This window comes from Nothobranchius furzeri, chromosome 4 (assembly GCF_043380555.1).
Source record: "Nothobranchius furzeri strain GRZ-AD chromosome 4, NfurGRZ-RIMD1, whole genome shotgun sequence".
NCBI classification, from domain to species: domain Eukaryota; kingdom Metazoa; phylum Chordata; class Actinopteri; order Cyprinodontiformes; family Nothobranchiidae; genus Nothobranchius; species Nothobranchius furzeri.
Window position 1 is genome coordinate 16,292,546 of NC_091744.1, and position 13,533 is coordinate 16,306,078.

The following is a 13,533-nucleotide window of genomic DNA, read 5'->3' on the forward strand; positions in this document are numbered from 1 at the left end:
CACACACTCACAGATGGTAAACAATGAAAATGTCCCTCTCTAGTTTTTTAAAGACAGGAAAACTGGCAACTGTCCAGCCGGCTGAGAAGGAAATCTGTTTCATCGTCACCAACAGGGTTGAGACATTAGACTGTTTTTGTTATGACTTCACTGTGTAATTCTTACATATTGTACCTTTAAGGAGGGAAGTGTGAGATTTGTGAGTGTGATAGTTCTACCTGGTCGGTGCACCAGTACCAGGTTGCCAGTATGGTGAGGCCCAGAGTCATTCCGGGCCAGGGCAGGTCTCCTGTGACGGCGTCTCTGAACAAGTGCATGGCATCAGCCCGCGGCAGGTGACAGGTGCTGTTTGGAATAATCTTACTGGGCACTGCTATGCTGTATACATGCTCCAAGTTTCCAAAGCCACCAATCTTGTTTAAAGCTACAAACACAACGTTTAAATTTTTAAATGGTTAAGCGTTTGTCTTTTGCTTTTGAGACGGTGGAATCTGCACATACCGGTGATCGTTAGGATGACTGAACCAACAATCATGATGAATGTCTGTAAAGTATCTGTGTAGATGACAGCAGCCAGGCCGCCTGGAAGACAAAAGTTTATTTGTTGCTCTGTCAGCTTTTCAAAACTCCAACTTTAGGTTACAACTTGAGTTCTAAGGAGAAGTATGTTTTAACACAAACATCAGTCCTGTTTAATGATGTATTGTCAAAAAAAAGGAAACAACTTAAATACAATAGATTATATTTAAAGTGGACACATTACGCAAAACTTACCTGTTGCATCTGTTTGTGCTGCCATGTTGGTCTTTACAGCCTCTATTGACCCTTTGCACGTGACGTCACGCCACTCATGTGACCGCCCCCTTCGCCATGATGGACGGCAAAAAGACCGTTTACACCCGTAGAAACTCCAGTGAAGCTAGTCAAAACAAGCCAGTTTGTAGCCTTTTATGGCTTTTATTTAGTTGATTTGACAGTAAAATGGTTTTAGCTTGCTGCGTGGTCAGCTGCACTACGAGACGAGGACGTAAACTCAACTCGTTTTTTATTTTTAATAACTTTGATGGAGACTGAGGACGGAGATGAACTGCAGTGATCAATCAAGCAGACTAGCAGCCCTCAGATTTGCAGCGAACATGTTTTTACCGGGTAAGATTAACGTTCATTTATTTCACGAGGAAGACAGGGACAGGGATAAATGTGATGTGTTTATACTAGTTATTGATAATCCTGATGGATAGGTATTTCACCACGGAGGCTGCGCTCCATCCACTGTGGTGTAAAGCGAGACAATTATTAACAATATTAAAGCTCCGATGTATGATTACGTGTGTTAAAATGACGTTATTTATTTATTTATATGAGCGTCGCCGTTCAGAGATCTTCTCATTCCGGTGTGAGAGCAGCAGCTGAACCCGGTAACACCTCCAGCAACAGAAGCTGGTAGGGATCCGGACTTTTTAACAATCAGCTTTGGTGTAAAGTGAAACGCTGTTTACAACATAAAGTTCTAAATCCAGAGGGGTGAATTTAGGCAAAGTCAGCAACATGTTTACATCAGTGAACAGCTGCAGAGAGAACATAAGCTAACGTTGGTAAGCTAGTTAGCATACCGCTCTCTATGAGCCCCCGCTAGATGCGCTACTTCTTCTGATAACTGAACTGGGCATGAACTAGTGGAAGGAATGCTGGAGGAGTTTTGTTTTTGTTTTGATCGCAAAAACAATTTCAGGCTCTACTTTTCCCTTTGTTTAGTAATCGTTTCGCTCACTGTTTACACGCTTTTGCCGTCCACCATGGTGGACCCACGTGATTAGGTGACGTCGGTGCAAAGGTTCAATAAACAATCCAAGCTAAAAAAAAATCCATTTTCTGTCTGATTGGTTGTGGAATATTCTGTCCAAAACAAGTCATTTAAAAAATCCCTGTGTGTGATGTCACAAACAGGGAAATTAAAATACTGTAGAACCACCTCTCATGTGCTAGAGAGAGCTGGAGGAGCAGCAGCTCTACTCCTAGCCCCTCCTTGGTATGGGAGCTTCTCAGCTTACAGCAGTGTGAGAAAGAAAAGGGCAGGTGTGGCCAGCTCCAGCTTGATTTCTTAAAGTGACAGAGCTCTGAAACGACTCATTCTGGAAGGTAGTTAAAATGCCAAGAATAAAACTGCCAAATTAGCTTTATGTGAGAGGGATTTAGTGCAAGAAAGTTCATGAATGCGTTTGGTATCAACCATGGAACGATTATAACTTAAGAAAAAAAGTCATAATAGGTCACCTTTAATGTTAACGCATGTGCTCATGCTTACCTGCAATAGTGTAGAGAGCGGTGACAACCAGCATCAGGACAGTGGACAGGTAGAGGTTCCATCCCAGACACATTTGAACAAACAAAGCTCCAGAGTACAAGTCAGCCTGATGAGAAACAACTTATTTGTTCACAGGGGAGTTCAAGCTTTAGAGAATTGATTACGTTTGGGATATGAGTTTCTTTTAAGTTGTTATACCGATATCTTTGTGAAGACAGACAGCAGCAGCGAGAGGACCGCCAGGTAGGTTCGGATCCTCTCACCCCCAAAACGCCGTCCCAAATACTCAGGCATGGTGACGATCTGAATGCACACATTTTAAAATCAGCACACTGTCGTCATCTCATGAGGAATTATCAGTCATCATGAGTCAACTTTAATCACAGTGTGTAAACAACTAATCTGTTTAAACTATTAATTCTGATTGTAATTAGATACTAAAGGAAAAGAGTGTTACCATCTTTGTTGTTTAAATGTGGCTTTGATTGAAAGGCAGCGTTAACACCCTGCTGGGGAATTTACAAGTAGGGGAAGTCCTTGTTTGGTAAAAGCTTTCTAGCACCTAATTCTACCTGCAGAACCAGCCTAAACATGAAAACACACTCCCATCTGAGTGTCTGAGTGTAAACTAACCCCTGAGGAGATGTAGACTGGCACAAAGATCCAGGCCAGAGCCAGCAGCACATAGGTGGCCTGAGAGGGGAGAACAACAGGTCAAACATGAAATTCAGTTCAGCCAATGGGCCGCGAGCAGTCCAGATGAAAGCTTTTACTGGTCAGACGGTGTTTGTGTTGAGGAGTTGTTATACTGCCCCCTGCTGTCCAAGCTGCTGAAACCATATATATGTATGTAAAGACTGAAAAAAGTTCACCTCACCCAGGATCCCCAAAACAAAAAGGAAATGAGGGATCATCTATAGGAAGCTACAAAAACATTTATACTTTTATATGTTCAGACACAATGAGGAGATTAGTTTTCACATTCCATCTTTTTATTTTCTGTGCTGAAGCATCACGAGGGAAAAGAAGCAGCTTGTAAACAGAGCAGTGGGCCAGATCTGCTTCATTCCTCTCTACGTCTAGCCACTATTAATAGATCAGTTAGAACAAATGGTGCTTGGTTTAGAGGATGCGTTTTTTGTACTTACATTCCATTCAAACCCAGCGACAGCGATACCGCCGGCCGCTCCGGTCCCAGCCAGGCCGATGAACAGACCAGAACCCTCAGAACTGGCAAACAGAGATGACCCAATCTGTGTGGAAGAAAATGAGTTTTGATGCGTTCATTAAGGAAAAATCAGGGTCCTGTCTTCACAATTTTACTGTAGTTATTGTAAATACAACTGTGACAAGTAAATATGATGAACTTTGTTAAAAAGTAGGTTGAAAGTACAAAAACACAAATCTATTTGGCAAAAATAATTTAAATTGTATATCAGAGTGAAATGATTCCTATTGAGGAAACTGAGATTTTCCAAACACTAAATGTAATCTTAATTATTTAATGATTTAAAACACAAATGAGTCGAGCTGTTGGTGTGAGAGTGGAAACTCGTCATAACTTCCTTTTGTCTCACCTTTTGTTTCTTAATGCGTCACTTGTTCTCACTGTGTGACACGTCTGGACTGCAACCATGCCAGTTTAGCGCTCAGACTTGTTTCCTTCAGGGCAGCATTATTAGTATTCTCTGAATGCAGCTCGACAGTGTTTTACCAAAATAAGAAAGACGTTTCCTGACAAGGACGTCACCTGAATGGCAGAAGTTGCTCTAAAAGCAGGTTAAATACCGTAAATCCTCTAATACAAGCCCGGGCCTGTATTTGACTCAAGCTCATCAAGCTCCAGGCCTTTATTGGAAGGAGGACCAGAATTGGAGGCAGGCCTCAATTTCTATTTGAGCAAAATGAACTAATGGTTCGCTGGAGTTTTTGACAATTAAAATTGTGCCCACATTTTCAAAGTTAAACACATTTCTTTTAACAACGGTAGTTTCTGCTTCAGCCCTCTCCCCCCTCCCCCTGCGCAGCGGCCGCAAACTCACTGATGCGCCTGCAGCCTCTCGGAGTTCCTGCTGCTCTAAACATTAAAATAATTATTTCATTTTCTGTTCCTCACTTCTGATTACCTTCAGTGGTGTCTGTTTGTTGCAGCCACCAGGTACAAAAACTAACTTGTTTTTATTTGACTATTTTTCTGTCCTGCCTGTTTATTATCTTCCTGCATCTCCTCTCAGTCCTAAAGAAAAACTGCTACCTGGGTTCATATATATTCACCTTATGAGTTACCTTTGAACTGCAGTTCTAAAAGATCTACCGACCGCAAAAACAGTGGAGTGCGCGCTGCTTGGCGGCCGCATCAGTGATCGGTGCGTCACCGAGGACAAAACAGGTGATGCGCCCCGATCCACAGCAGCGAAACGCATCAGGCACAAATAAAAGAATAAAAGACAGAAAACATAAAAGGAAATGAGCTGACATGAACAATCGCGTGTTAAATTAGTTTATGAGGTGGCGACACCTGATTTGATAATGTTACTGTGGCCGTGTTCAGGACGCAGATGTCTGGAGCGTGTCAACAATCAGAGCTTTGCATGCACAAGCTGGTTAAGGTTAGGATGGGGGTGAGGGGAAGGTTAAATTGCAAGAGGGTAAACGTCACAATTTGGTTAAATGTCCGTTTTACGGCGGGTGTCAGTACCGACGCTCTGGCACAGCGCGTTGCCTCCTGACGCGCAGGAGCTTGTCACCTGCTGACAGCAGGCTGCTGTCTTTTACGTGGACTGCATCTTGCCGGTCATTATCACGTGACAGCGACTAGTAGATGACGGGCATAACAAGTCACTATAGAGCGGTGAAGTCGACTAGTGACTAGTTCATACAACCCCTACTGCTCCCCAGAGTGTTCTGCAGCATAATCAGCATGTTCTCTTTGAATTTGATATTAAATTTTCGCCTCCTCTTTGTCTCCGCACGGTTAAAGTTACCCTCGCGGTCTATCATTGGCAAATCAAAAGTGAGGTGGATGACATAACCGCCCCCCGTACTTGCTTGTTACCACATTCCACCCGACCACAATAAAAAACCGGCCATTATTCACCTCCGCCGACTCCGACACTGGCCAAAATATGATACCCAGCCGTTAATTAAATACAGGCTAATATTAGAGGATTTATGGTAGTTAGAATGGACAGAATTAAAAGTGCCTTTAGAAATGTTCAAGTTACACATGCACTAGTGCAAGTGCACCTGCGCCATTAAAACAAGGAATGAAAACAAAAGAGAGGGAAATTCTTTTGTAGTTTTACAAAAATATTTGATGAGAACTGATTTCTGCAGAGGTTCCATAAATGGTTTAACTCCATACGTTTGTATGCATGGCGCAGTGCCCCTTAACAACCTGAAAATTACATCATTAATGTCAATAAAACACAAAAATTCACCAGCGATTTCTTAGCATATTATTGTTTTTGTCGATGGCATATAATGAAATTCTCAACTGCATCACAGAAATATGTGGTAATCTATGTATGGAGCTAAAATTGGGACTTTAATGCATGTAACTTGTACCATGTTTTGTTACATAACAATAGTTTCATGTCACAAAACAAGAATTACTTGCTACAAAATGAGAAGTACATGCTAAAATCAAAAGTTACATGTTACAAAAGATGGTACAAGTTACGTTTATTTTAGTTCCAATTTTAGCTCCATACACAAGTATTTTTCTGCATTTTGCAGGCGAATTAGGGGCTCTGTACACGGGCGGCGACAAACAGCCACGATCAGCGAAATTTGTCGCTTTTATTACCTGACACACGGGAGGCGACCCGCGGCAGCGGCCAGCGGCAAAGCCGTCTCCGCGTTCTGTTCCATGGCGAAATCGATTCTTCCGTTGTTTTGTTTGGCTGTGTCAGGTTGGAGGAAATTAAGGTTATTTAAGCGGTTCAGAGTTAATAAAGTGGTAGATATGATGTTTCACAAGGTGCTGCTAGAGTTATGTGAAATCTTACTTCTGATTTTACTATAAAACATAATAATAATCAACTTCTCCTCCATGTTTGCTCGGAGATGTACGGAGCATCCTGTCCGCTCATTGGTGAGTGAATGAAACCTCTGTTGATTGGTCCTCGTCCGAGCGACAGCGATGAAAAGCTGAAAATATTTCAACTTTCTGGGATCGCGTCGCTGGGTCGCCTGTGCACGACACGTGCACGAGCGCAAAATTTCACACGCACGTTTTTCATGTTTCGCTTAGTATGAGGGAGACCCGTGATTATCGCTTTGTCACGACACGCATGTCTCATTGAAAATGAATGGAGGAGAGGCGATGTCGCCTCCAGTGTGCAGAGCCCCTTAGACTGCAAACTCAAACTCAATGGGGTGTTCTTTTCATAACTTTGTTTTTTTTTATTAAAATTTATTTAAAATTTCCTCTTGTCTTTATTATGTGTTGCTATCCATTTATGAACACATGTATTAAAAATCCAAGAATATATCTGCGTAACGTCTGAGCTTCAACAGTCATTTTGGTTTCTTTCAATTTTAATAAAGGGTTTGAATGATTTGTAAACTTGAACTTGTCATCGTTCTCGGGTCTAGGTGAGTCCTCCTCCTCAACTAACAATCTTTGGGGTTCTGTGTTCCACAGGTGAGGAGCGGAGAGGTACCAGCTGTTCTGAGTTACTCATTTGGAGCTCGGGTTTAAAAGGAGGATGGAGACACTACTCGAAGCCGGATGATTACTCCAGTATTGGTAACGCCTGCCACTCGTACTTGTTTGACCTCGCATGTTTGGATTATTTGGATTTTGACCTTGGACTGTTTATTGGATTACGGCTTTGAACTTGCTTCTGAAGCTCTGTTTGTTTGCCCTCCTAGGATTACCACCCCAACCTTCACCGAATTCTGCTAAGAACCACGGATCCTCGTTCACATCTCATCCTCCTCCACCGCTCCTGCATTTCTCCTCTCTGCTTCCTCACCTCCCGTCCGGCTGGATTACTACACTCATCTCCTTGGCACCCCGCAGCTCGCTGAGCTAAGAACTCTGAGCAATCGCCCTCGGCATCATTCACTGGATTTCAGTGCTACTTCAGTTCCTGTTTGTTTAAATAAAGACTTTAATTTCTTACCTCCTGACTCCTGAGCTGATTCTGCATGTCTTGGGTTAAACGCCTCCCACAAGCCATGACAGAACTATTACGTCTCAGCTTTAAACAACATTACTTCCTGCTAACTGATGAGCTGCCCCATGACTTTTCCTGTTGTATCTCTAGAAATCTCTTAAATCCCAGAATCACTACAAAAAGGATTTAAAATTTTCAAATTACTACAAATAAACATGTTGATTTGCTCAAACGTTAGGTTTTATTTTTCTTATGCCATGAATATACAGTGAGGGACATAAGTATGTGAACACCCTGTGATTTTGCAAGTTCTCCCACTTAGAAATCATGGAGGGGTCTGAAATTTACATTGTAGGTGGATTCCCATTGTGAGTGACAGCATTAAAACATTTGCAGGAAAATACATTGTATGATTTTAAACAAAGTATTTGTATTTCACTGCAGCACATAAGCATTTGAACACCTGAGAACGTGTTAATATTTGGTTCAAAAGCCTTCATTTGCTATTGCAGAGGTCAAACATTTCCTGTAGTTCTTCACCAGGTTTGTAGACACTGCAACAGGGATTTTGGCCCACTTCTCCATACAGATCACCTCTAGATCTGTCAGGTTTAGGGCTGTCGCTGAGCAACACAGAGTTTCAGCTCTCTCCAAAGACTTTCTATTGGATTTATATCTGGAGACTGGCTGGGCCATTCCTTGGTTATCCTGGCTATGTGCTTTGGTTCATTGCCATGTTGGAAGAACCAGCCAATCTTCAATGCTCCAACTGAGGGAAGGAGATTTTTGCTCATGGACCCATTCATCCTCTCCTTAATACAGTCCAGGGGTCTCATCCACTCCTTCCGCTTCCTCGGAACCACCATTACACATGACCTTAGGTGGGAGCCATCCATCAGCTCCCTGATCAAAAAGGCCCAGCAGAGGTTGTACTTTCTGCGGCAGTTGAAAAAGGCCAAGCTGCCGAACCAAGTGATGGTGCAGTTTTACACGGCCATCACTGAGTCCATCCTCACCTCCTCCATCGCTGTGTGGTACGCTGGAGCCACGGTGAGGGACAAAAATAGACTGCAGCGCATTGTGCGCTCTGCTGAGAAGGTGATTGGCTGCAGCCTTCCATCTCTCCAGGACCTGTACGTCTCCAGGACTCGGGGGCGTGCAGGCCGGATAGCAGCTGACCCTTCGCACCCGGGTCACAGACTTTTTGAGCCGCTTCCCTCAGGCAGGAGGTTACGGTCCATCCGGACCAGAACCTCCCGCCATAAGAACAGCTTCTTTCCATCTGCCGTTATACTTGTGAATAGATTATAAACACACAACAATGCTCGTCTTCTGTACTTGACACAACGTCACGTTATCAGCCATGTTACCATTGCCTGCCATTTTTTATAGCTGAAAGTTTTATTCAATTTTATTTTATTCTATTTAATCCTATTATTCATGTTATATGTAGCACATTAGTACCAAAGCAAGTTCCTAGTTTGTGAATTGTTTGTTCACTGACAATGGCAATAAACCTATTCTGATTCTGATTCTGATTCTCATTTATCAAACATTGAGTAAAATCCTTACTAAAACCGTACTTAAGCTCAGCAAAAAAAATGTACTTACACCAAGTAGGTTTGTGATCTATCAAACATGGAGGATGCACAGCTGCACGAAATCTCCGCTTCATAATTCAGAAACTATCTAGAAAGGTTCTCAGCTGCTTTTTAGTCACATCCCGCCCTCACCACACCCACTTACTGCCATAAATAGTTAATGCAAAGTGCCTTGTGGATCTCATGCATATACATAAGCCGGCTGTTGCAGCACTCCACCAATGACATGGCGACCGTAGATCAAGGCAGATCAAGGATGTGCAATTTCACAGAAGCAGAAGTTGAGGTACTTGTGGGTGAGGTGGAGAAATGAAAGGAAGTGCTTTTGCAAAACAAATATGAGAAAATCCACGGAGTGGCACAGCGCTGCTGAAGCCGTCAATGTTGTGAATTCTTCAGAGAGATCTGTGATGGATATTAAAAAAATGGTCCAATCAGGAGCCGATCCCCAGACTCCTGGGTGAGAGTCATGCGCGCTAACCAGTCAGCCAAACAGAGATGTCCTCTGTTCCACTAGCCAGGGTGCATCATTAATCGGGTCACAGTGACAGGACACACACTGTCACAGACGCATGACGTTCTGTCTCAATCTGTCCCCCTGCTGATATTCTGCATTCCTTATTCTGCGCTTCAGGCTGTGTGTGAGTGTGTGTGTGTGTGTGTGTGTGTGTGTGTGTGTGTGTGTGTGTGAGTGTGCGTGCATAAGTGTGTACGCGCGCGTGTGTGTGTGTGAGAGAGTGTGCGTGCATAAGTGTGTACGCGCGTGTGTGTGTGTGCGTGTGGGATTCTTGTTCTGTGTGAAAACGAAGCAGTACAAGTGATAATGCTGCAGGATTTCATAATTGTATCTTCTCAGCAGCAGCACTGCAGGTGCTCTCCGTGTCCAGCATGTATGTAAGCAAGGTCCTTAGTCAACTTAAAGTTGCGCACATTTTTCCGCTACGTTTATTTTCATAAATCCTAAAGTTTGCGTGGAAAGTTGCTTACGCAGTTTTCCAACCCCGTTTTGTGTGTAAGCAAGCTTGATAAATGAGGCCCCTGATCATCAAAGCATGATGCTTCCACCTCCATGCTTCACAGTAGGGATGGTGTTGTCGTGATGCAACTCGTCCATCTTTTCCCTTCAAACACGGCGAGTGGAGTTTCTTTTTCTTTTCTTTATTGAACATGCAAATCAATAGACAACCCAAAGCATTCAAAAAGTATCCAAATAGAAACCCACACATATGTATATGCATATATATATATACAGTGTGTGTGTGTGTGTGTGTGTGTGTGAGTGTGTGTGAGAGTGTGTGTGTGAGTGTGTGAGAGAGTGTGTGTGTGTGTGTGTGTGTGTGTGTGTGTGTGTGTGTGTGTGTGTGTGTGTGTGTGTGTGTGTGTGTGTGTGTGTGTGTGTGTGTGCGTGCGTGCGTGTGTGTGCGTGCGTGTGTGTGTGTGTGTGTGTGTGTGTGTGTGTGTGTGTGTGTGTGTGTGTGTGTGTGTGTGTGTGTGTGTGTGTGTGTGTAGAACATGTTCAATAGGAAGGGAACGAAGCTCTGGTAGCTTATATAATCCCCCCAAAATCAAATTTCAAGAAAGATAAAACACAAAAAATATATTTTTCCCTACACTGGGTGTCATTGCCATTTTCCTATAACGTGTTTTATCCTCAATCACACAAACAAAATTTACATTTTCTTAAGTTTCACCCCCCCCCCCCCCACCCCCATGTTCACAGCTCCCAGTTCACCAACAATAGACAATGACAATCAAATGCAACACCCTTACAACATTTCCTCCTCCTGCATGTAATTAATTAGTATAATTTTTTTATACTTCTCTTTAAACTTATGCAATGAGGGACTTTGCTTTAGATCCTCACTTAGCTTATTCCAAACTTTTACACCCGTAACAGAAATACAAAATGACTTTAATGTTGTTCTAAAATGCCTAGTTAAGTTTGTATCTGAAATTATATAGGTTATCTGGTTTTATAAATAGCATTAGTAATTTGTTTGGTAATAATTTCCTATGCACTTTAAACATGAACGTCGCTGTATGTAGTTGAAGTAAATCTTTAAATTTTAGTATTTTAGAATATATAAATAAGGGATTAGTGTGTTCTCTAAAGCTAACATTGTGAACGACTCTCAGGGCTCTTTTCTGTATGACAGACATGGGTACAATAGATGTTTTATAAGTGTTACCCCATACCTCTACATAGTAGATAAGACAGGGATAAATCAATGAATAATAAAGGACATGGAGTGATTTATAATCCAAGTACTGCTGAGCTTTATTCATAATGTAGATGCTTCTCTCAACCTTATTATATACATGTTTAATTTGTGGTTTCCAACTTAATTTATTATCAATTATTATTCCAAGGAACTTATGTTCTGTTACTTGCTCAATTTCACATCCAAAAGTTTAAACCAAAAGGTTCTATTTTGATCTCATCTGACCACATGAGTTTCTCCCATGGATCTTCCAGACAGTCAAACTTCAGACGGGCGCAGACATGTGAGGACTTGAGCAGGAGAGCCTTCTGTGCAAGTAATGATTTTTAAACCATTATTGGAATGTTTACCGGGTGAAGTGCCTTGAGACGACTCTTGTCGTGATTTGACGCTGTATAAATAAACTTGAATTGAATTGATTTGTAGTGTTCTACCAACAGTGACCTTTGAAACTGTGGTCCCAGCTCTCTTCATGTCATTAACCAGCCCCTCCCATCTAGTTCTGGGCATTTTATCATCAGTGACACCCCACAAGGTGAGATCTCGCATGGAGCCCCCGTCCGAGGGAGACTGACAGTCGTCTCGAGCCTCCTCCATTTTCTAACAGTCGTTCCAACAGTTGATCTATTTTCACTAAGCTGCTTGGCAATATCCTCATAGCCATTTCCAGGATGTCTACGATGTTGTCTCTGGTGTCAATTTGACAGCCCTCTGGTCTTACCCATGGTGGTAGTTGGAGTCTGACTGACTGTGGGCTGGACAGGAGGTGGACAGAATAACAGGTCTTTGAGAGTCAGAACTCTTGCTGATTGCCAGGTGTTCCAATACTTCTGTGCAGCAGTGTAATACAAACAAATTATTTAAAAATCATACAAAATGATTTCCTACAATTTTAAAATGCTGTTTCTCACAGTGGGAATGCACCTACAGAGTAAATTCCAGATAACTCCATGATTTCTACTGAGACCATTTGAGCTGAAATTCCTCCCTGAAGCTGTTACACTTTTATGTTTCAACTTTGGGCGTTATTAAAAGTTTCTGTTTTTCTTTCAGTACTTTTTTACTACTTATTTTATTGTGTCTAACTTGTTAACTTTCCTTAATTCTTTCTCTTTAATAAAAATAATTTCAATCCAATATCAGACTTAGGCTGCAAATCTAAATTCAAAGCATGTCTAAGGGATGACTTGTGCTTTAAATGGTGATTTGACCGAGTCGACTGGATCACAGGAGACAGACAGACTCACCGGCCACCAGGCCATGTCCCTGCCAGCCAAGAAGTATCCACTCAGAGTGTTCCTGCTCACTCTGCATGATGACTGACAGAGAGAACAACCGGTAAGCACAAACTAAATTACCAATAAAAACAAAACACACAAACATAAAAGCCAGATTCTTACCCAGATGCCAACTGCCAGGTTCAGAAGGAAGTATGTAGCAACAACAATAATGTCAGACAAGCTGAAGGACTGTGATCGCGCGTAGAAGTTGGTGGTGGAATTAGACATCCTCAGTGTTCACAAGAGTATTTATAATTACAAAAACATCCACTTGTCAGCCTTTTCTTTACACCTCCCAGACTAACTCACACAAGTAGAAACAGGCTCTCTAAGGACTTCCAAGTAAACTTTGAATCAGTGCTACAGGCAGAGTCAGACCCAGACTCCGGCTGCTGGTGAAAATGCCCTCTCAGCTGACCCCTGAGTTACTGTAAAGCCTGGGACAAACCATCAGACGAACGCGTGGAGAGTGTAGTTCCTCCTCTGAATTGATGATTAAACACATCACCTTAATGGGGCACCTGCCGCACTGACACACACTGTGCTAGGGGATAATGGAGTGCACAGCACAGCCGTGCGCAGGGGGGCAGCAGATGCTCCCGCAGGCCAGAGTCCACGCTGACACACACACACACACACACACACACACACACACACACACACACACACACACACACGGTCAATCATTGGTGGTGACAGGGATTATTATCATTAGCGTCCAAACACAAAAACAGCTTCTGCTAAGGTTCTAATACGGTTAAGAGAAGTGTGTCTGAGAGTTGCTCTATCAGAAACGTGTGTGTGTGTGTGTGTGTGTGTGTGTGTGTGTGTGTGAGAGAGAGAGAGAGAGAGAGAGAGAGACATTGTTTGTATACCAATTTCTCAGTCGTTTTGCTCATATGCTGCTTGAGACAAGGATGTAGAGAACGTGCGACCCAGGTTTCTTTAAATGAACTCACGTCACTTTTCTTTTACCAGAGATTTAAATTCTGATTTTTA

General features: G+C 42.6%; 1 protein-coding gene across 3 annotated transcripts in view; it reads right to left on the minus strand.

Moving 5' to 3' along the window:
* The window catches only part of slc5a10 (solute carrier family 5 member 10), a 48,118-nt gene that overhangs the window by 25,718 nt on the left and 8,867 nt on the right, over positions 1 to 13,533 (minus strand). The window contains exons 1-8 of one of the 3 annotated variants that reach the window (XM_054743728.2): positions 12,655 to 13,070; positions 12,502 to 12,573; positions 3,454 to 3,558; positions 2,939 to 2,998; positions 2,504 to 2,608; positions 2,306 to 2,411; positions 502 to 582; positions 219 to 424 (exon numbers count right to left, since the gene is read on the minus strand). In XM_054743728.2, coding sequence (XP_054599703.1) covers positions 219 to 424; positions 502 to 582; positions 2,306 to 2,411; positions 2,504 to 2,608; positions 2,939 to 2,998; positions 3,454 to 3,558; positions 12,502 to 12,573; positions 12,655 to 12,762 — 843 coding nt within the window. In that variant the 5' untranslated portion in view covers positions 12,763 to 13,070. Of the gene's footprint in view, positions 1 to 218; positions 425 to 501; positions 583 to 2,305; positions 2,412 to 2,503; positions 2,609 to 2,938; positions 2,999 to 3,453; positions 3,559 to 12,501; positions 12,574 to 12,654; positions 13,071 to 13,533 lie in introns of those variants that run through there. The other 2 variants (XM_070550129.1, XM_070550130.1) reach the window with 2 other exon arrangements.